At 41.5% G+C, this 23,998-nt stretch overlaps 1 protein-coding gene across 1 annotated transcript; it reads left to right on the forward strand.

Moving 5' to 3' along the window:
• The first annotated feature begins 484 nt into the window (after positions 1–484).
• TMEM64 (transmembrane protein 64) lies at positions 485–12,608 on the forward strand. The gene is made up of 3 exons (XM_063391441.1): positions 485–1,981; positions 7,492–7,647; positions 9,989–12,608. The coding sequence occupies exons 1-3, from the start codon at positions 500–502 to the stop codon at positions 10,175–10,177; spliced, it is 1,827 nt and encodes a 608-aa protein (XP_063247511.1). The 5' UTR covers positions 485–499; the 3' UTR covers positions 10,178–12,608.
• The last annotated feature ends 11,390 nt before the right edge of the window (positions 12,609–23,998 follow it).

A 23,998-nucleotide genomic window follows, 5' to 3' on the forward strand; every position in this document is an offset into this window, starting at 1 on the left:
TTACAACCTACATGTATTCTCGTTTATATACGCTTGCAAATTTCCCAGCAGGGGACTATAACTCCACTGGAGCACTTTGTATGTGTAAGAGTTGTAAAGAAAACAAACCCTTTCTGCACCTTGCCATTATTAACCAGAGCAAAAGCGACCTACGAAGCTACCCCGAGAAAACACCCCTTATCAACAGAGCCCTCACTGCATATTCAGGCTGTTTCTTTCTTTCTAGCTCAAAAATGGCTCAAAATTCAGCCTCAAACCGTCCCAAAGTGTGTCCGAGCCTTCAGGCATGTGAACCACGCTGACCTGACGTGCAGATGTCGCGAAGCCCGGGCGCATCGGCTCTCGCCCCTCGGCTCAAACTCCGGCCGCTGGCCGGGAGAGGCTCGTCTCCCTGGTGGAGAGGGGAAAAGCCAGAGTGTTTGAGACACAAAGCCCTCACGCAAGAGAGAGAGAGTCGTCGACATGTCAAGGGAGCGCAAGAGTAACAGTACAGTCAGCGATGCTTGAACCCCGCGCTCCCCTGCCGGAAAACAAGCCGCTTTCCAGCGCGGCTCCTCCGCACCCTGCGGGCTGCGGCTCTGCCAGGAAGGCGGGCTGCTGGCGCCGGGCCCGCCGGGCCGTGCGGCGCGGGCGGCGGGGCCCCGCTGGGGCACACCCGGCCGGCGCGGCGCTCCCGGGGCGGGCCGGGAGGCGGAGCCTTGGCGCCGCCGCCGAGCCCCGCAGCGGGGCCGGGCGCCGCTGCCGCCGGAGCCTCGCCTGGCCTCCTCCCTCCCGGCGTTGCCACATCGGCACCGCCGTTCCGAGAAGGCGCTTCCCGGAGTGGAGCGGGAGCCCAGCGCGGGGAGATGGAGCCCCGGTGCTGCCGCCGCCGCCGCAGCCGCCGCCCCCCGGGACCCGCGCTCCGCCAGGGCCGCCGCTGCCACTGCCGGGACGGAGAGAGCGGCCCCGCCGCCGTCTAACGCCGCAGCCCCGGCGGCGCGGCCGAGGCGGGAGGCGGCGCGGAGGCCGCCGCGGCCCCTCCGCCCGCCGGGCGGCGGCGAAGCGCGGCCCCCTCCTCCCCGCCCTCCCCGCCGCCGCTTCCCCGCCCCCGCCCGGCCCTCGGCCGGGCTCGGCAGCCGGGCCATGGCGGGGCGATGAGGGAACGGCCGCCCCTGCCCGCAGGCTGCGTGGGGAGGCGGGGAGCGAAGGGGCTGCGCGGCTCGGCGGCGCTGGAGCCGGGCGGCGGGGCGGGGGGATGCGGGGCGCGGGGGCCGCGGCGCTGCAGCTCCTCTCCCGGGCCGTGAGGCAGGCGGCGGCGCAGGGCGCCCGGCAGGACCTGGGCCGCTGGCTGTCCCGAGCCGCCGGCAGCGGGGACGCCGTCGGCTTCGTCCCGGCGGAGGCGGCGGGGGCCGGCGGGCTGCTGCTGGGGCCCTGCGCGGAGCAGGACGGGCTGCCGCCCGCGGAGCTGCTGCTCTGCCAGCTGCCCGAGCCGGGCGGCGGCGGGCACGGGCTGGCCGAGGCCCGGGGCTGGCGCTGCTCCTGCTGCCTGCTGGGCACCTGCTGGTACAAGAGCTGCCTCAGCCTGTGCATCCTGGCCGCCGTGTGCTTCGCCTCGCTGGCCCTGGTGCGCCAGTACCTGCGGGACCTGCTGCTCTGGGCCGAGAGCCTGGACAGCCTGGCCGGTGTGCTGCTCTTCACCGTGGGCTTCATCGTCGTGTCCTTCCCGTGCGGCTGGGGCTACATCCTGCTCAACGTGGCCGCCGGCTACCTCTACGGCTTCGTGCTGGGCATGGGGCTGATGGTGTTCGGCGTCCTCGTCGGCACCTTTGTCGCCCACGTGGCCTGCAAGCGGCTGCTGGCCCGCTGGGCACGGGCCAGGATCCAGGGCAGCGGGACGCTCAGTGCCATCGTCCGTGTCGTGGAGGGCGGCAGCGGCCTCAAGGTGGTGTGTCTGTCGCGGCTGACGCTGATCCCCTTCGGGCTGCAGAACGCCGTGTTCGCGGTGAGTCCCTGCCTGGGCTGTGCGGCCGAGGAAGACAAGTGCTGGAAGGATGCCTTTCGGCATAGTGGCTGCGGTTGTTGGTAGAGGTTGCCTCCTTTCCTGGGAACAAGCCATGGTTTTTCTCTTAACAACAGTAAAAGCAACCCTCTCTGCCTGCTCTTCTGTGCATGCAGAGGGACAGCAGGCAGATTTTTGAGATGCCGTGCTCGCCGGCATTGTGTTAGAGTTGCTCTCTCATCTTTCAAGACTAAATTCTGGTGTTAGAATCACCAAGGTGTTGTGTAGCACAGTTTGTGGAGAACCCAACAGTTACGAAGTGTGCTTTTGAAGTGATCCACTTTAAAACCTGGCTAGAGTTGAGGAAAACTCTTGCCAGATCTTCATAAACTACTTAATATAATTAATCATGTTGGAAAGGAAGAAGTGGACAGATTAAAATTCTTTCTCGGTGTGGTTGGTGTTTGTACCATGCATCTGGCAAATCCATAACAGGATGTTAAGTCTGTGCACACCAGACAGGTTGCAGGTTTTGGGCAGAGCAGGATGTAGCCTCAGGGACTGTACTCTAGAGCGGTACTGGGATTAGTTTAAAGTTGAGTCTGAAAAAGGGTTAGTCTCACTTTTCTTTCTACTTTCAGGTGAAGATTAGTACATTTGTTTGGTCTGTTTGATCATCTTAAAGGAAAAAGTAAAGAACATGGTGTTATTTTTCAGTATTGTCATGCCGCTGATGACAATTTCAGACCCTTATTACTTCCCAAGTACTTTGTCTGAAGGATCTGATTTTGGCTGTGTTATGCCTTAGTTATATCTACTAACTTCAAAATCAAAACAAAGCAAACTGGATTGTGAAATACTTTAAATGTTATGAGTAACTTGTATGTTTTTTAACATAAGTGACTGTCTAAACACGTGTTTTGGTCTGCCACTTTCTTACAGCCCACCTTCCTTTCCCTGTCTGCAGTCCTGATTCTGTACCCTTCTGAAGCACTTGCTTAATTTTGACAGAATCATCTGGCTGCAATTAGCAGGTCACTGAATACCAAATTTGTTTTTTAAGTAAAATTTAATCCATGCAATTTTGAGGTGTAACATCCACACCAAATATTTTAATTGCTGTATATAAGACTGTGTGTACTGGAGCATTCATCTCCAGAGCTGTAATCTGGATCCATCAGAACTGTAGCAACTTGTAATTTCTTTTTAAGCAGATCCTTTAACCATTTCCTCGTTAAGAATGAGAAACTGAACAGCTGATCCTCTGCTATTTTATTTGTTAACCTGTGTTACTGCAAGACTGAAGAGGCTCAGACCTGTCCAGCTGGGAGCAGAGTCCCTCCTGGAGCCCAGGGTCCAGCGTAGCAGATGAAGCTTTTGCCTCTGTGACCCTTCTAAAGTGGGCAGAGCTGTGGTGCTCTGGTTGTTCGCAGTTTCGAGGTTTCACTTGCAGTAGTAAGCAGATGATACAGAGTAGTATTGGATCTGAAGAGCAGACCAGAGAATTACCAAGTTAAAATGATTGTCTTCCTGGCATAAGCCTTCTGTTAGAATCACGATTCAGCAGAGTGTTCAGGCCAGTTCAATATTAAAATGATGCTGTAAATCATTGTGCTTTGTACTTTCCATATTCTGCAGGCTAAATAATTTTCTTTCCAAGTGGATGGTTTCAGTGTTAAAATAATAGATGGGAAATGAGATGAAACCAGATGCTTGAGTTATGCCAAGTAACTTTGATGCTTTTTGCTAATTTTAGTTTGGTTATGTTTATTACTCCTGATTTACTACTTTATAGCATAGTGAAATAAAGAACAATGTATACTCAATTTTTCACTGAGAACATTTAATATGAGCTACTAGATCACTGATAAGTGATGCATACAAATCTAGGAATTCAAGACAGTTTCTCATTTTGAGTCAAGTTTAAGTTATGTAAAAAATACAGTTTTCTGCCTACACAGACCAAACTGTCATTTCTCACTTATTTGAAAACCTAACACTTGTTTTAAGTTTAAAATGCATTTCCCCATGCTAGAATCTTCAGCAATAAATTTGAAAAAAATTAATTTTTAAACAACAGTGAACTTAAGAAAAAGTACATATCTTTAACTTTCCAGTAGTCTGATCTATGCATGTTTTATATGTGGATATTTTAAAGTAAACTAGAGAATACTTAAAAGAGAGAGAAGGAAGGAAGTGACACATGAGGTTCAGGGAAAGGCATAACCTTGATGTGAGCAGGGTCATCTGCAGGGCTGGGATTAAATGATTTCTGCAAGCACTTGTTCGGTGCCATGTACCATCTGCTGAGGGCTTTTGGGAGGTTGACTTGTAGGGGGCATAGAGAAAGATGGAAGAGCTTCTTAGGATTTGATTAGTGAGGGAATCATATCAATTGAAACAGCACGAGAAGAAAATTAACACTAATTCCTTAGTGTCTCACCAGCCAGACATGAAGATCTTGCTTCTTAAAAGGTTGTTCTGCTGATAGGAGAGGGGTGAGGTAATGCATTTGCTTGCCTTTCTGGAATACAGCATTTACTAACTGAAAGCATGTTTGTATTTCTCTTTTGAGGGAGTTTGGCTTAATTATCACTCCTGGTGCCAAAGTGGCCTGGGCTGCTGGGGTGGAGAGCTCTTACTGATGTGTTTGCCCACGCACAGCTCTCTCACCTTGGCAACTCTGGAGTGTTTTGAAGGCAGGTCTGTAAGGAGGCCTGGTATGCAGGTTATCATCTTCTTCCCACGAGTTTGTTCTTGGATTGAGATTTGTGCAAACTGGTTATTTGTAGTGCCAGATATAGGTTAGATGGGATTTCTTACTTTTCCCCCCCTCTTTAAGGGGACTATGACATGAAGGAAATAATCTGATTAAAAAATCTGAGTATTCAAGTGTGCATCTCTGGGTTCAGAAATGCATGCAATGAAGTCAGAGTTGAAGAAAGGGTACCTGCTTTGCAAGAACACACACAGTGCTTCCTCTGCTTGTTTGAAAGCTGGCAACTGGTTTGGTTTTTTGTATGTACTGGGATTTTTTTGAGGGGATGGTGTTGGCTTTCTTTGGGGAGGGGAGGCCTGTTTCTGGTTTTTTTTTTTTCGGGAGGGCTTTTTTTTGAGGAAAAAGCACCAGTTATCCTTTGCCCTTGGTCACTAAGCCCACCTGAGCGAAGAGAAATTGTGCTGCAATCCCTAAAGGCATGGGAGCCCCAGCCAAGTCTTGACAGAAGCATTTATTCATTGACAGTGCTGAACCAAAGGTGTCATCTGCAAGAATGCACACAAATTCCACAAGACCAAGTCTGTCCAAGGCTTAATGGAGGAGCTTCTGGCTATTGTTATCAGTGCAGTTAGGTAGTACTTAATTGTATTTGAATATGACTTCGATGCATTTCTGTTACAGCCAATAACACAATTGCATCCATGCTTGGTTTGGGATCTCAGGGTTAATTTTTTTGCTGGCTTGAGCTTTCACCAGAAACGGAGCCCTGGCAGGCTCTGTTAGGCAGACTGGCCATGCATCTACCAGTCTGGCAGATCATAGAACAGGTAAAGTTCCTAGAAGGAAAAGTATAGAAAGCTCTAAGTTTTATTGACGATTTCTCAGGTTTCTTAGGCAGGGATGCTGTCCACTTTCCGTGCATCCTGGGGGAAGGGAAAGTAGCTCTAAACCTACAATTTAGTTAAAAGGGCATCACAAAATTTTTTTCACCCTCTCCTTAGCTTTCCTTGCAGTGGGAAGCACAAGCTGCAATTCAGTGTATCCACTGGGGCAGTCTCCCCTTCATTTGGAAACAATCTCTCTCGTGATTTAGGAGGTCCAGTTGTTTCAGGACACATCCAGGTGTGCAGACATTGCTCTGCAACTGAAGTGTCCTTAATACATCTACAGAAATGAGAGAGGTGCCAGGAGTGTTAAAGCAATCTTTGGGAAGTTTCCCAGCTCCATTAGATAATGATAGTGTCCTACTTTGCAAATCTTGCCTCTACATTAGTATTTCAGAAACTTTTAATAGCAGCTCCTTCATTCCCTTGGCAATATGGGAAGTTTGGACTGTGCATTCTTATTACATGGCCCAGATTACAACAATGCTTAAAAAGGTCTTTTGAAAGTATTGGTCAAATGTGAAGTTCTGACATAATTATGTAATCCTTTTTCATTTTAATTCTAAATTAATCTTGTCTAGAGAAGGAAATATAATATTTGTGGTGCTGGTATATATTTCAGGAAGTATAATATGCAGTGTGAAGTTTGGAAATGGCTTATTGGATCTTGTTCCAGTGAATTATTCTTAATCTTTATGCTTCATTGCATTCTGCTCCTCCATTGCCCTTCCTCCCAAAAACTTTCCACTGATATTGCTTAGAGCTCTGAGAATTCAGCACTGTGACTTTCACAGTAACTAAAGTTTATTTTAAGAATAGCATGATGAAATGAGTAACATTGCTGCTATTCTTTGGTCTTCAACATTGTACAAAATTGGCAAGGTCAATAATTTCCATGTAGGCTCACAGTGTTAGGGCTGTTCCTAATTAGATCTCTGTTACTATCAACTGAATTGTCTGGAAAATTTGTTAAACTGCTTGTTTCCAAAATCATAGTTTTCGTACTCATTTTTAACCCAGTTTCCTCTTGTTTTCTTTTTTCTTGTATAAATATCTTCTGATCTCATGATGCTTGCCTTTAACATTTCCCAATGGCTGCTGATACTAATTTAGCTGGCACTGTATACTTAGTTCCCACATAAGCTCCTATGTGCACCTATTGACACAGAACAGAAACTTCACAACAAAGAGAAGAAAATACTGATGTATTATTAGTGTTTTCTCCAGAAAAATGAATAACACCTGTAGGTGTGTGAACTATTTTGTTCACTAATTGAAGTGAGATGCAAGATACCTTTGGTTGGCAAACTTAATGATACTCATATATTATAGATCTAGATGCACATTGCTCATAGGGATCATAGAAAGATGTTTATCTTAATAAGCTTGTAACTTGCCCAACACAGATAAATTATGTCTGCCATTCTGTTTACCTGGATCATATTTAATACAATGACATTTTGAACAATTACCTCTAGTATTATTTGCCATACATGTAAAATTCAACACAGATAGATTTTTGTGTTAGACCTTCACATTCAATAGAGTAATTTCTTCTCACAAGTTAATTCTCATAAATTCAAGGGCTCTATTCACCAGGTAAAAAATAAATATCTTCAGTGAGCAGTGTAATTGCACCCCTAGTTAATGGCTGTTGCACAGAGATGTTTCATAATGTATGATGAAATTAAATCAAACCTAGTAACTTTAAAAGGGCGAGATGAAAACTAGGTACATACTGTTTTGTTGTATTATCTTCCCCATGTGCATGAATCAAAGTTTCAGTGAAGGAATGTAGGATATTCTTTCATGATTTTGCAGGGATGGTTGTGGAAATGGTAGTCTGGTAGTTTGTACACATAGATTGTGTTGGAGCTGCTTTTGATTTCTTCCTGTTTCTTTTTACTCAGATTACAGATTTATCACTACCCAACTACCTGATGGCTTCTTCACTTGGGCTGCTTCCTACTCAGTTCCTGAACTCATACTTGGGCACTACCTTGCGCACCATGGAGGATGTGATTGCAGAACAAAGTGTTAGTGGCTATTTTGTGTTCGGTTTACAGGTCAGTTTAAACAATTGCTTTCATAGACCTTGGTTACGATGCTGTCTGTCTTTCTGATTTCTGTTGACTGCTGGATACCTGGAAAATGGGTTCCCAGTGTATTGATTTCTTGAGATTTTGTTTTATGCTCTGAGAAAAGTGTAATTCTCTCACACTTCACCATAACATAAAGCAGAACTTCCTCAGTGTTCTCTTTTTCTGACACAGTTTTTGGTAAGCTTTCTTCTCTTGTCTTCTAGGGTAATACCCTGCTGAATTTTAAACTTGTCAAACCACCCCTACACAAAAGCTTATATGTGTGTAGACCCAGCACCTGTGCACTGTTCACTGTTAGCACTCAGCATACCCATTTTGCATAGATATTCAGGATTAAAAATGCTGTAGAGTACTATTTTCCTAATGTCTAAATCAGAATATCCTAATTTTACAAGTGAGGAAATTAATGAGAAGTATATCAAGTACCTTTACATGACCTTAGCTCTTGAAATAATTTATCAGTAAATTCTTGGTGTAAGCCTTAAGTGTGAGACCATTATGAGTGTAGAGGTTAATTTCAGAATTATATTATATATTAAAACCTCCTTTGACAGTGACAGTACTTCAAGCTGTGTTTGACTAGCAATTACCATGGTTTGCAGACTTTCAGTAGGTACTGCAGTAATTTCTGTTCCTCAGTTTTTACAGACATAAAGCTGTTGTTTAACAATGCTAACAAAGAAAACTAAGTCTGGGCCCATTTTAAACATTCCTTCCCCCCTTGCCCTGAAATTTGTGTGTTCTTAAATAGAACATCTAATTTATAGCTTTCATGAAACATGGTTATGAGTATTAAAAATACCTTTATAAGTATGGCATTTATGTAAATACTCTTGATAGGTCAAAGATAACTTAAATGGTTTCTTGATCAGCTGTTGTTTTAGTCACGAAATGTTATTTCCAGGGTAGTAGTTTTTAGTGGTCTTTTAATTTTTTCCCCCATTTATATATTTAATTTTTTTAATTGACATTGACCCTCTTTTGCAGATTATATAGGTTGTAACATAGGTGTTGCTCAGGTAAGTGGTAGCTGGATAGCCTGAATGTTTTAAAAGGAGTACTAACCTCCTTGGGACGTGACTATAGCTGAAGGGGAGGCCCTTAGTGGAGATATTTGCATTCTCCCACTGTCTCTCAAGTGTCTGCCGAGTGCTTTGTCTGGATGAGGTTTGATAGGATTTTGATTTAGTAAATAGCTCTGAAAATCCTTGACATTTCATGGTTGTCTATGTATATATATTTTTTAATTATTTATCTAGGGAGCTAGGTTACTGGTAGTAATATTTCTAAGCCAAATCAAATTTAAATTTTTGGGTAAGCTTCTAGAATAAAAATTTTCCTATCTATTCAAGAATTAGTGTCTATAGTATCATTGTGAATCTTATATTGGTCAGCTTTTGAAATGCGTAACATAAATTGATGAGGAACATCATTTTCACCACAAAGGTAGTCAAGCACTGCAGCTGAGGGCCCAGAGAAGTGGTGAAATCTCTATCCTTTTACAGTTGTCAAGACCTGACTGGACAAAAGTTCTGAACAACCTGTTTGGATCTTACAGCTAGCCCTGCTCTGAGCAGCTGGTTGGGCTGGGGGCTGCCAGGTGCCTTCCAGCTGCAGTTGTCCTGTGTTCATACTTGTCAGTTGTCTCACTCAGTGATGCTCCAGCACTGCCTGCCATGCTGACAGGTTTTATTTGCAATAGTCCTCAATGTTAGAGAAAACATAGCCCTGCAGTTAGTAACAAAGTCCAGGTTTTGGAATCCGAACTCTAGGCTCTGTTGTAAGTTATATAACTTCTTTGCCTTTCTGAAAGGAAGCTGTAGATTCCAGCTAGTTAACATTCTTTAAAAGAGCCAGAGGAACTTGTGTCTTTCAAAGAGACTCTCACTCTGAGACACCTAGATTTTTATTTGAAGATTTTATCTTTTGTTTTTTTTCTAAGGAAGGTCTCAGCTAAAAACTTGACTGATATTTTATTGAAGAGAGAATGTGAAGGGATTGCTTTATAACAAGTGTATGGATTTCAACAGAAAGCAAGAAGCCTATCTTTTCAATTTATATAATAAATATTTTAAGTTCTCTGTAATGTCTATGTTCTGATATGCTGGTTACATTGTTAGGATATGTAGGTTTTAGAGCTACTCTTGGGCTGAGGTTATCTCCCAGTGTCTTGCCTGTGAAGCTTTGAGCCAACAGATGCCTTCATGAACCTTTGCATTGACAACTTTTTGTTTTGTTCAGATCAGTTGTTTTGTACTCATTGCCACAGCCTGTGCAGCCTACAACACTTTTGTTTTATTTGCAGATTGTCATAAGCATAGGACTCTCGTTTTATGTCGTTCACCGGGCTCAAGTGGAACTCAATGCAGCTATTGTAGCGTGTGAGATGGAAATGAAGACATCGCTTGTTAAAGACACTCAGCCAAGCATCAATGGCTCAACCACATACTGCAACAAGAGGACATTCTCTGGAGGGGGTGTCAATATTGTGTGATTTCAAGTATTAATGACTAAGTAAGGTTTTGTGAACCTGAGCTAGAAATGTCTTGAACATTGCCTAGAAATATCTATGGACAATTGAAATAGATTTAAAAAAATTTACAAGTGATTACAGGTTGTACTGTGGCACAAACCAACCGACCAGCTCTTTAATTGCACATGAGGTGACTTCTAGCAAGACAAGGAAGATGGCAAAGTAACTTAAGATGTAAATGCAAATTTGGCTGCACCTTTGGTCATTTATTATGCCTGTCATGGCCTGTAGTCTGCACTTTAGTTTTTTTTTTCCTTTGCTCCTATAAACTGAGAAATGCTTCTATAAACAAAAAAGTAGCACAGAGGTAAATATTTTTCTGCTTAGCATTATTTATAAGGCTAAATAATTATATACAGTAGAATTTTATTACTGATAAAGGTGAATGAGAAAGTATGCAATTCAATGTATATTATTCTTGAATGTGCTTTTGCTTTGGAATTGCTTCCAGAACTTGGAGTGTATTATTTAGCTAACGATGGGACCATTTGGCTTTTTCTTCATTATTGATTTCAAAAAAAGAACCCTATATAAAGTTTTGGTTGAATGTATTTTTCTAAGTCATTACAAATGTTGCAGAGCCATGCAAATGTATTCACACAAGCTTAAATCCTACATTGTGGGACTGAAGTGCTCTTAAATTACATTTTAAGTTACACTGTGTAATATGCAAAGTACAAGGGAAAATGCAGAAGTTAGATTGCAATGACTATTTGAATGACACTTAATTGGTTTTGCCACCTTGGTGATTGTAACAAAGGGCTGTTCCACGTTAGTCCTGTATATGATATTTTTAATTGTTAAAAGGATGAAGTTTTTCAGCTCACATGACTGCATGTGGTGAGGCTTGTAGAACAGGGAGCTAAATCTCTGCTCTAAACAGAATGATAGGATGTTAGCAGTACTAATTTTACAAGAAGGTGGCCTTTATTTTGTAAGTGAATCCCCTCTCCCTTTAAAAAGCTTTAAAAATTCACTTTGGTTGGCACATCTTTTGTACTAGTTTTACATTTTTTAAAAGACGCCATCTACTACAAATTTCACCAGAGTGAAGAAATGAAAACTAGAGGTTCTCCTTGGAAAAAGAAATAATCCAGTAGTGGAGAGGACATCAATGTCTCTGAGACTCAGGAATTCTGACTCCATTTTTGCAAGACAACACTGTATTGGATACTGCTCCTTTTACGCCTGCTGTGGACTGTTTTTCACTGCATTCAAATAGACTGGATAACCTGACGGTAACTTGTGTGTGTGTCTAAAAGAAAAAAAACAGTAATGCCTGAACACAATGTTCTGTATGTGTGAGTTTCATGTAGATATGCATACCAATGTTCAGTGGCTCAAACACACGCAAGTCATCTGATACAAAAATAATGTAAAGTATGGCTTCTTTTGTAGTTATTTTATGTGAGTTTTTAAGGATGCTTTAGTCTTCAAAATTTGGTTACTTTCCAACAGTACAACTGTGCCTCCTTTTTGTAAGGTTGGTTGTAGGGTCCAAGCATTTTTGTCTTCTTGAGAGAACAGTGGGTCTTCAAGGCCGTTGGGAAGCAGTGATGTGAGAGCCTCTGACAGCCTTACGGAGAGGACGTGCGGCACTCGCGCAACCAAACATCTGCGCGTTCCTTCGTAGTGGGAGTCCCATTTTGTTCCTGAAATCTGTATTCTTTGCCGATTGGTGTCCTTTGGACATGCGACCTAAAGAACTGAACCAGTTCAATGAAGCAACAAAGTTCAGATTGTCTCCTTTCTGTTGTTTTGGGGCTTGGGATTTTTGGGTTTTTTTTCGGTTGGGGTTTGTTTGTTTTGGTTTCATTTGGTTTTGGGTTTTGTTTTGGTTGGTTGATTGGTTGGTTTTTGAAAAGGCAATCTGTATCTACCTGGAAGTATTCATTTACACGTCTCTGCCTCTGACAGCTCCTGTGTGAAAACAAGAGAGCCAGATAACTTTTTGATGGCGTTATTTGTCATCATAGTATAATTGAGTCCTTTCTTAGCTAAAGGGTTTTTTTGTTTGTTTGTTTCTTGTAAAGAACAATCCTTCAGTGAACTGATCTGAACTTTGCTCCATCTTGCCAAATGAACAATAGTGTTTTGAAGAGGGTATCTCTTTCTTTGCATTTTTTAACTAACTTAAGGTTGCATTGATTATTCAAAAACATTTCCCAAATATGTATTTTGAAGTGCTTTTATTTCCATGACATTTTGTAACCAGAGTAACTTCACTATGTGAACACTTTTGTAGTATGGAATTAGTTCTTAAGACTTTTGCATTTTGCTTGATACTTGTAATATTTGTGTACAAGTTAATGGGAAATGTGCATTAAAAGGAACTTTTCTGTACCATGCCAATCATAATTTTATACAATAAATTCACTCAAATTTCTTTAAAGGAATATGTATTGAATGTTTAAGCTGCTTTGATGTAGTAGGAAAGAAGGTGCAGTAGAGTCTTATCTTTATGGAGCCATACAGATAATTGTCTGCATCAAAGGAGAAACAAGTTAGAATTTAAGGATGAGTTCCATGGGGGGGGAGTTACTGACAAGGGAAATAGACTTGACTTTTACTTTTGTTTAATTAAATACTTAAGTCTATTAGATACTTTAAAGGTTTGGTATTTGCTGCTGCTTTTTTGATAGAAGAATAAGCATACATTTACTTATGAGAACTGTGCTACGAACTGCAAGAGGATTGATATTTCTGAACATAACAATAGTAAAACTGATGTAATTATTATTTCTTTAGGATAGGCTCCCTACCTAGTCTAGTTTAAATCTGCAAAAGTATGAATCTAGTTTAAACAGTATATGGCAACTCACCTTCAAGAATATTTTCTGAGTTGTCATGATGGTGACATTTCTGCATTTTTTATATAAAAAATACCTAAAGGGCAGGTTGTAAAGAAAGAATCCCAGCTGCATGGCACCAGTTTTCCTTCTGCCTTGTGGTAAGTGAAACTGTGCAGGAAATTTGTCAAAATTTAACTTTAGGCTAAGCATCTGTGAGAAAAAACCTTTTTTTGTCCCAGAGCTTTAAATACTATTTTCATACTGATTTTTGCACAATAACTTGAGCAAGCATTGCTGAGGTCAAGTTTGAGGAATGGAAAAGCTGCTCTTAAACGGTGTATGGTTTTTCACCCATACCAGATCCTTTGCGTTCATTTCCAGCTTTCCACCTGAGGCCGATACGATTTGGGTTTTGGCTGACTGAGACAACTGGAGTCATCAGTTGTGCAAATAATCCAGGATATGATGTGTAAAATGAAATATAAAAGCATTCCTGTTCACACTGAGGTCATTTTTAATGGCAGAAGTAAAGAACTTGGCTAGCTCTGTGACAGGCTTTCTCACAATAACTCAAAGTTGATAATAGTCCTGCCCATGCAAGATGATGGTTTGGGCATGAGGGGATAGGATTGATTGCAGAAGGGGAGGTGACGCACATTCTGGCTCTGCTGTGCAAAGCAGCTTGTCTCTGTCCTCTCCAGTGCTGGAGAATTAGTGATGTGCCTGGCAGCACAGGGGTGATGAGTCTAGCAGATTCCCTCTTCATGGACATTAGCATTTGTCTTGCACTACTCTGCTGTATTGATTTTTAATTTATATTAATTTTTTAGTGATAAGTAGCAAGAAGCTGAGTCTGTGTTGTCAATCCTGTCCCTTTCCTACCACAATATATCATCCTGGTGTATTGCTGAACTTAAAATTACATTTTAATGAAGTCCTAAGTTCATTAGTGTAAGTTAGGACCTCCCTGCTAGCCAAGTGACAAATGTGCAGTTGGTTGGCTCCGGATTCTCAATTCATTCGGGAAATTAGCTGGGCCAAATTTGCTGTTGTGAGAGTGAAAAGCCCTCTAACTTTCCTTCTAATTATTTAGAACTTCAGATGCATTGCTAAGGAAATAAGCAGAACATGTGTAATGTACTCGGGGTTTTGCTTTGTTTTAGAACAAAGGTCATTAGCAAGATAGCAGAGGGGTTTGTTCTGCATGATCCTGAGACTTGAATATTAGGTGTCATCCTTTTTTGGGAGACTGTTTCCAAGATGTAACTCACATAAGCCTATGTCAGTCAAGGTAATTAAGTACTGGCTTTGGTGAAGAGGATGTAAAACCTGGATCATCCAGTCAGAGTGACAAGTCTTTTTCTCATCATGCAATCTCCAGCCCAGCACAGTTTGGCATTGGTGACTGCAGTGCATTGCTTCCCATCCTGCCTCTGCAGGAGGAGGAATTTAGAGAGCTACAAATTGTTCAAGCTGAAGGGGAAGAAATAATCTGAGCACAGCAGACACAGTTTGAAGAGTTAAATTAACCACCATGTTGCCAGACCTTTGAATACACCTAAGTGCCTTGGTTTTGTAGTTGCCAAATCCTTTGGCAACTTCTGCTTCTTTCCAGGGCAGGGCAGCTGGGTAGCCTCACCTCGAGGCAGGTCAGCATTTTCTTTTCTGGAGAACTCTAGCACACTTTGACTTTTAGACCTCTTAATTTCTGAAATAATCTGCTGACTTTTCTGTAAATTAGAATGGTTTACTTTGTCCCAATAACAGGGTAAGATCACCTGGGATACAAATCTGTGTAGCAAGTGGTGTTCGTGCATATGTGTGAGCTCCCTTTGCTGAATGTGAGGTGTTTCCCTCTGTTCCTTGTAAGCTGCAACTGTTTCCCCTAAAGTCTGTGGGTGGGTGGGAGGAAGGACGGAAAGGCCTGTGGTGATGAACTGTTCTAATAACAAAATTTCACTGTGCTTTAGGAACTTGATTGCTTAAGATCACAAATATTCTCCATTTAATGTGAGAAATGGTAGGTGGTGAGGGGAACAGACTAATGAATTCTCTGATTTTTGTGAGGGAGTAACAATTTGCTTGAATAGATGATAGATGATAGAGGGTTGTTTTCTTGGTTGGATTTTTGGGCATGGAGAGGGGTGGGGGTGGTACTACTGGAAGTAAATAACACTGAAATGGCAACAGTATGAAGCTTTAAACTTTGACTTCTTATGACTGTTCCAGATGTGGTTTACAGCTATGGCGGTGCCTCAGAAGGAGCTGGAGTAAACATTCAAAGAAAGAGTGTTTCTCAGATTCTGGAGAGCTGCTGGATGCACACCTCTGCCCTCCAGGGCCTGCTTTTTTGACTTGAACTAGAATGGTCCAATCCAGAAGTAATGGCTAGATCTCATCAAAAGTGGAACATTTATTGCTGTCCTTTTGATGTCTTAGGCAGCAGCAGCGCATGGCAGATGGTTTGCCTGCCTGAAAGCCTTCCTTTTTGCCTTGCTCTGCTTTGCCTGGCACAGGTGGTGGCTGGGGGAGGAAGAGCTGTGCACTTGCCTTTGCTTTTCCACCAGCTGGGGAGGCAGAGATTGCTGATTAGAAGCCAGAAGTTGCTCTTTCATCCCCAAACCACTAAGAGTAGCTTCCTTTCCTGTGATCTAAAAGAAAAGAAAGAAATGACAAAACCACACCAAAATAAATGACAATAGAAGAAAAGCCCCCAAACACTGCCACACAAGAAAGCTTCAGAACTAGTAAAATTCATACCAGTAAATTAATATTCTGTATATTCTCCCATGGATGTAAATCGAAGTACAAAATTATGTTTTTTCTGTTCAGACAGCTGTAGTAACCTCTTCCACTCCCAGCAGCTCCTGTGTGAGGTTCTGCAGTCAGTGAGCTTGTGAGGGGCCAGTGCTGTGGTACGTGCAGGGATTTCCTTGCAGCTGACATTGGACAGAATCGCTGATTTCCAACCATTCTCATGTGGTGCTGAATTTTAGGGTTTCACAGCTGTGGAAACCATAGCCATATGCTCATGTGCAGCTCCAGGGTCATAGAGATTGGTGCTTTACAAGCATTTTGTGTTGCATTTGTGTTGTGTTTTGTGGAAAGGCCGCAGTGGTTGTAACATGATGTGTGTTTTTAAGGTTTTAGCCAGAGCCAGGTTTTAGCCAGATTGATTTTTGTGCAGTGAGTTGAAATGTATTTCTCTGACTACAGCATGCCTCTTTCCCCCTTCCCCCACGGCAGCCACAGCAGTTTAACAGCTGTTGTACAGTTATCATTTGGTTTGCAGGCAAATAGAAGACTCTTGCTATGTACACATGCTGGTCCATCATTGAGCAGATTTTTTTTCAGTGACTGTCTCCTTTCAGCTGAGGAATCTATCTTTTTTCTACCACATTACTTTGTCTAATGACGTTCTCTCTTCTTGCAATGGATGCTTCCTTAAATTAAGTTGGTTCTGTAGTGTTCTTTCAAACAAGTTTGGAGGTGGGAAAATGGTATGATCTGGAGAAATAACTCTGCATTCCTCAGAGCCCTGGCATTTGCAATGGAGAAAAGTCTTATAGTAATGAGTTTAAAAAATGTTTCCATAAAGAAGCAGTTTGAGAATTTAAAATTTAGAGGAGAAGGGGAAAGTTGCAATTAGTGAAAAGAATATTAGTATACTTAGCAGGAGGTAAAAACCCTGGCAGCTATAATTAGAGGACTTTATTCTCTCCTTTTCAGTGACTCATTCCATAAAGAATGGATTAAATGTATTTTTAAAATCCTTTTTACTTGTTAAAACCCAAATAAGAAAAGGAAAGGGAGTCACAGAAGAATGTATTAACAATGCAGAAAATGCAGACTTGTAAAGATTACTAAATATTAATCTTGAGATAATGCAGAAATTTGATTTTTTAAGTGGCAGGTATGTTGGTAGAAATCTACTTTTCTTCATTATATTTGCTCTGATAAACAGTAAAGGTAAAGGAAAGGTAGCTATGTAGTGAACCATGGGTAGATTTGTATCACATGGATTATATTCTCTTGGGGAAAAGTCCTTGAGTATTCATTTTCTGAGTTCAGTATAGAGCAGAAGCATATGGTGTTCTCTTCCTATGCTCCAATGCTGTGTATGAGCCACTTCAGTGTCTCAGAATTGGCCAAATGTGTAGCTGTGATAACATGGCATAAGCCTGAGCAAATAATCCCTCCCCCTTAGCAGCAGCTCTAACCAGCTTAGAACTTGATAGAGGAAAGCTGGGAGATGCACCTGCACTTTCTGATAATGGATATCATTGTCCATAATGATATTTACAATGTTTGAGGTGCCTCTGATGGAAGCCCTTTACAGGTGTAGTGTGTGATTACATTTGCCAAAATGAGAGATGAATTTTCTCCTAAAAAACACTCTCACTTCTTATTTTCCCCTATATTTAAGAATTAACATATCCAAATTGAAAACTTCTGCCTTGAACAAATGAGGTTCATTTTGACCAGCTGAAGCTCCAGAAGAGCAGTTTGTCTCAAAGTTTCAGCATAACAGAGTAATAACAATTGGAAAGGATATCTAGTCTAGCCCTTGCTGAGGTCATATCCAGTTAGATCTGCTCTCCTGAGGGCAATATCTGGTTGAGGCTTAAACATCTCCAAGGGTGGAGGATCCAGAGGCCTGGGTGACCTGGTCCGATCTTTGTCCAACCTTATGGTGAAAGAATTTTTGCTCGTACTTGGTAGGAATCTCTTGTGTTGCAGTTTGTATCCATCGCTGCTGTTACTGAACACCTCTGGGAAGGTTCTGGCTCTGCCTTCTCTTCCTGCCCATCAGCAGCTGGATGGAAGCTGGGGGCTACAGCTCCCTCAGAGGCACTTCTGCTGTGCAAGAGCCCAGCAGGAGAGAGCAGGAGATGCTGGTGGGAATCTGGTGCTGGGGGTTGCTACAGCAAAGGGGAAATTTGGGCAGAGAGCAGACGTGCAAAGGTCATATTCTTACATTCAGCCCTGCAGGTCGAAGAAATGCGCAGTTCCTTGGATTCGTTGTTTCTCTGTGATTGTAATGAAATACATGCACTGTGCATATTTATGTTGCAAAAGAGTTATTTGTGCATGAAGATCTTGGATGAGGAGGAAAGCATCTCCAAACGATAACCTGGCTAAGTTACAGCTAGAGAAGAAAGAATATGAAATCCCAAGTGACATCTCAGACTAATTTTGTTTTTATTCTGCTGCTGAATATGCATTTTTGCCATTTCATGCAATAGCTTCTTAGACATGTCCGCAAAACTTAAATTTTTGAATTGCTGTATTTAAATGCTTAAATTAAGTACGTCATATATTGTTTGATTCCAAGATTTTATCTTAAATGCCATGGTAATTATTAAAGTTTACTTTTCAAAGTGTCAGCTTAATATTGGTAAAAATGATACCAGAATATCAGCTATTCAGAGCAGAGTGTTTTTCTTCCTAGAAGTATCTACAGTAATCTACAATTAAGACAAATGTCCAAACACTTGCAAATAAATATTTTAAGTACAGTGAAATCACTGTGAGTCATTTTCAGATTTATGCTGCCTTGGCAACTGTTTTATTTTTCCTATTTTGTAATGGTAGTGGGTATTTAACAGTAGCAGGGCAACAGTAAGTGCTGCCAACACAAGAGAAGGAAATAATTTATCTGAACTTCTGAAGAAGTCCTGTTATGTATAATAAGTATTAGATATGCAGAAAGCAGTTTCTCTAAAGTAGTTTTGTGCCTAAAAGATGTCTGAAGCTATGGGCTAAGGGTCTCCAAAGCATTTCAGCACCCAATTCCACTGAACACTTCTGATGTTTTCCAATGCCTTTAAGGCACCTGGATTACTCAGTCCGGTGTCTAGAGAGGCACAAAAGGATCAGAATGGGAGTGCCATGGTATCTTCTGCAAAGCAGCAATTCCCTGATCCTGATTCTCAGTGGTTTCTGAACTTGTCAGCTTTTGGGGATCTTCACTTGTTATGAATTATGATACTGTGATAAATGTGTCATGACTCTTGGAGAGGCACAGTCTCTTGTTAAGTTGCCTCAAGCATGCTTCTCTCCAGTTTGGAACAAAAGAATTAGAATTTCATATACTTTTCTTGAAATCTTGCTGAACCCTAATCTACCTAGATGCTGTAATTTAAATGCAGACTGCAGAACAAGCTCAGAAGTATACTAAAATAAATCACAAGTGAAGGCTGTGACTGTATTGAAATATTGGACAGTGAACCAGACCTACTCCCTACTATCATCTTAAATTACTCAACCTAAATCATGTGGAGGTTGTTAGCTGGAGCTGCAATGTAATTCAAAGCACTAGCACTGCTTGCTATATATGGTTTCACTTTGCTCTAGAGATCACTCAGCATATGTCTGAGATGATCCTGAAGAAAGTAGTGTGACACATTTTACTTGTACTCTTTGTACTACTTACAGGAAGAGAGAGGAGGCGTGGAACAAAGAGGTCAGGAAACTGGTTGCTTATATATATACATATGTATGTATATATATATTTATGAGACTGCAGATTAAATAGGCTCACAGCTTTGTGATCTCAGGCACACAGGCATTTTGGACTTCGGAGTCCATTTCTTAATCTGAACAAAGAACCTCAGCAATAGTGCAGTTTTAATCTATAAAACAATTTTGCACTCAGGGTTTTGTGGGACACTGTGTCTATGTGCTTTCAGGTCAAAAACCACTTCTCAAAATCTTGTCCTTACAAAACGAGCCTGAAAGTCTGGTCTCTGAGAGTGATTTTGTGAAACTAACTCTGAGATGCTCCACTAGTTTTTTGCAGGGAGGAACACCAAGAAGCCATGCTGCTAATTCTGCAGCTTGCACAAATATTCTTCAGCTGCCATTTGGAAAAGCTGAAATTTTGCAATAAAAAATTAGTAGCAATAAGAAAGTTTTATTCTCTTGTATCAATATTATTACAATATTAACTTCACATGGATTCCAAGAACTCTATGTTATATTTAGATTTGTGTCCTCTGACGTATGCTTAACAGTTTTGGGATTTAATAAGAAATTAAAACACAGATGGCACCAACTCTGGAACTAGATGGATTATCTCATTGTAAGATACTGGAACTGGAGAAGATAAAAGCAAAACCAGTTGTATTTTATAATTGCAGTATAACTTAATCTTATATAAATTTAAGGTTTTATATCATATATTCATATATAGATGCATTAAATCACTAGCTCTTCCTTGAGTAATCTCCAACTTTCTTAAAGGCTTAAGAATATGCTTACATGAAAAACATCAGTATGCTAAATACTTCAAACTGGAGGGATGAGAGCGAACTCCCCCACTGTATCTGGCATCCTCCCCTTGCTCTGGTTAACCAAAAAACCTCCCTCGTTTTCCAAGAATATTCATGTGCTCAAGGGTTTTAGGTCTCAAAAATCTATTAGAATGGAGAAATGCTTAAAAGTTTCCCTTTACAATCATCTTCATAGGTGGCAAATAAAATCAACACATATTTAGTCAATATTAATAATTAGTAAAAGAGAGTACTAGAAAATAATCCTCTGTCTCTTCTTTAATCTATCCTCTTCTTTGAATATGTGGAGGAAATTCCAAGTAGCATTTCTGGAAAATTTCAAAGTTTTGGTTAAAAATAATTGAAGTCTGAACTCAGCAGAGAGGTCTGTAGAGCAGGGTAAGTTCCTGCATCTTCACAGAACAATGGCTTGATAAGGTAGTTCAGTATCCCCCTAAGAAAAGTATTTTCCTAAATGGTATGTTAAATTAAACATATTTACTCATTTTACTATCAGAATAATAGTCCTGGGAGAAAATTGCTTACAAAATTATAAACATAGATGGTGTTACATTGTAAGTTGCAGAAAGTGAATCCCTCTGTCCACGTCTTGAAGAACAGAATGATACCATCTAGATCAGAATAAATTAAAGAAAAATGTTCACTGAACATATAAGGAGGGTTTTAGGTGGCATGGAAGCAGACAGGCAGCTTTTTGCACAGCACTTATTTTGAACATCTTGCTCTTTCCCCATTTCCTATTCTCAAAATGGATTCTTCATATTGGCAAGGTCAATATCTGGTTTTTGGTGAGGTTTTTTGAGAGGGGTTTTTTTATTATTATTTCTGAGGATATGGAACCTTTTAAAACTCCCATGACAGCAGGAGTTGTTCCCATCTCTTCAGTGGAGCTGCTTCTCCTCTGGCAGTTTGTTTTCCTTACATAATGCTGTTTGCCTGGCTTTGCACTTGAAGCAGGAGAAAAGGCAAAGATCTGGTCTGCTGCCACATGCACATTTGCCTGTAACAAGAAAACAACCTGAGTCAAGACTGACTGGGGGGGTTTAATAAAGGGATTGCTCTGGGATAGAAAACTGCTTTACATTCTATCTGTATTCTTTGTATTAGCTTGACCTATTTGTGTGCACATCAGTAATCATCTCTCTTTAGAATTAAAGTAAAACTCTGTGTCTTGTTAGGAGCTTTCTCATATTGATAATCAAGTTTGGCTAATTAACAGGAGAGATTGATTAGTGTGCTCAGGATGGGGAATTGTAATATACAGTTTGTGGTCTCCCCAACCACCTCTTCCCAAAGAGGGATTTGTGCAAGAAAACTAGTGATTATTGACCTTGTGGTCTGTAGCAGATGTAAGAAGTAAGGGGAATCACAGTAAAACCTTATTTTCTGCTATTTGATCTTTTTCAGTAATTATTTATTGTCTTTGTTTGGAAAGACAGGTATCTGTCAGGGAAAACTGGAGTTTCCTTTGGAATGGAGAATGTAAAATGACACAAAAAGAACCACGAGGACATGCTGGTGAGCAAAGCAGGAAAAAGGGACAAGTTTGTTTACAAAGCTCAATTTTATACATTTCTTATTGGGCTTGTAGATTGGAGGATGGAATTCTACTTCTCAAACCACATTGGTCAAGCCAACTGTCAATCAGCTTTCTCCTCCCACCTAAAAATATGTGAATTATGAAAGACAGTTAGCAAAACATGGCCATTGTTTATAGTACTAACTGTGAGAAAGTAAAAATTCCGACTCCAATATGAAGAACATTACAGAAGGCTTAGAAAAGTTTTCAAAACCAGAGCGACACCCTCCCTCCAAATGATTACAATTTTGCAATTGGGAGCTTTCAGGCAAAGATATGGGAATAGGAGTAACAGTTGTTTACTAGGAATATTAAGAAAAAAATACAAATGCAGTAGTATAAAAAAACAAACAAAAGTCCTAGAAAATCCTGACAGTCAGAGATATGACCTGACACCCTGCTGTCAGGGTGTTGGAAGCAGTCCAAATAAGCCCTCCTGGAGTAACAGATGTTGTTCTGTGGAGTAGGGATGATCCTGTAGAAAAAAAAAGGTTCAGTGCTGGCGAGATAGGTCCAGTCTTCCTCCAAGAATTCAGAGGAAAACCAGCTGATCTCAGGTCCCTTTGTCCCCATTTTATCTGGGTAGGGAATGGTTGGCTCCTCCCCACTGGGTGGAGCATCTCACAATGGCATGAGGTGATGTTCTCAGTCATGTGAGAGGCCTTAAATGGCCCATTCACAGGTGATGTCCCTCGGAGGAGGATGGGTGGAGGAAGAGATAAGGAGGCACTGCCTTATCTGGTGTTATCAGGTGTCCCATTAACAGAAGGCATCCACCCTCTTTCCCTCCTACAGTTACAAGAGATAAAGAACAATACTCCCCACCGGTTTCAACAGATGAAAATAGAATACACATTTTTGGTTACATTTTTCAGCCTAAGACCTTTATTTCCACCAGAGCTGAAGAGAAGCTGTACTGCTTGGCAAGTAGGCTGATAGGTCATAGTTAGCAGAGAATTAAGGTCCAACTGTACTAATAAATTATGTCTGTGACTGCTCATTGGCACTGAAACAGTGTTGTGAACAGTCCATGTCCGTACAGCTAAATCCTTTTTTCCTCTGACAGTGTGGAGATACTCAAACTGGATGAGTTTCCCAGCCATACCAATTTGCAAACACACCTTGAAAGTTTTCTGGAGAGTACAAGTTAGCTTATGACTGTTTTAGTAATTCAGCAATTTAGTTAAGAGAGTGAATGTTGAGCAACTCCCTGTTGCTTCTTAACCTTTTTGTTTTGGAAACACGTGTATTACTTGCTTTACAGAAGTGATGGGATATTCCTAAAAGGAGAGTTTCCATTATTCCATGGCACATGAAGCTGCAGACCTTCTCCAGCTGTGGAATGGTTGAGGGAAAACTTTCCTGCTCTCTGGAGCATTAATCAGTTTTCATCACCAGGTATTTAAGTTTCTTCTCACTTCAGGATGAACATCTCAGTGCCAAGTCATCAGCCCTCTTGAGTGCCCCACAGGTGACCTGCTGGAATATAGACTTTCCTCTGGGGACAGAGGAATGCTCTGACAAACTGATCAGAAAAAGGTAGATCCAAAGTGAAACCTGGTCAAATTGCCTCCAAAAGAGCTTGCAGCAGGTGTGTGCTGCCTGGTAGAGCAGGATACATGAAAAACAAGTACAGTTTCCTTGCATGGCAGTTGTGGCCTGCAGCAATAGCACTGCACTCACAGGTGAGTGGTACAACCACTGTTACAAACTGGTTTGAAAAGAGCAAGGGAAATGAAGTTTCTGTGACTAAAATGGATTAAATCCAGAAAGGTTTGAAATACACCCAAAAAACTGTGATTAAAACCAAACTAGATTAGGTGTTGGTGCCAAAAAGTTGATATATTTTATTAAAGAGGGAAAAGGGGAAAGGAAGAGAGAAAAAGAAAAAGAAAGAGAAAAAGAAAAAGAAAAAGAAAGAGAAAAAGAAAGAGAAAAAGAAAAAGAAAGAGAAAAAGAAAGAGAAAAAGAAAAAGAAAAAGAAAAAGAAAAAGAAAAAGAAAAAGAAAAAAGTGCATGGAGGGTGGGGGGATAGGGAGAGAGTGACAGGGGTTAGGTGGAAACATATCACCTTTCCGGGGGTCCTAATGACTACTCATGGCTTCCCTCCATCTGG

Source organism: Prinia subflava, chromosome 1 (genome assembly GCF_021018805.1).
Source record: "Prinia subflava isolate CZ2003 ecotype Zambia chromosome 1, Cam_Psub_1.2, whole genome shotgun sequence".
NCBI classification, from domain to species: domain Eukaryota; kingdom Metazoa; phylum Chordata; class Aves; order Passeriformes; family Cisticolidae; genus Prinia; species Prinia subflava.

Bases quoted from the DNA above. Each gene is read 5' to 3' on its own strand.
- TMEM64 (XM_063391441.1), top strand. From the start codon at position 500: ATGCTTGAACCCCGCGCTCCCCTGCCGGAAAACAAGCCGCTTTCCAGC. The intron at 1,982-7,491 runs GTGAGTCCCTGC...CTTTTTACTCAG, and splicing joins TGCAGAACGCCGTGTTCGCG to ATTACAGATTTATCACTACC. The intron at 7,648-9,988 runs GTCAGTTTAAAC...TTTTATTTGCAG, and splicing joins ATTTTGTGTTCGGTTTACAG to ATTGTCATAAGCATAGGACT.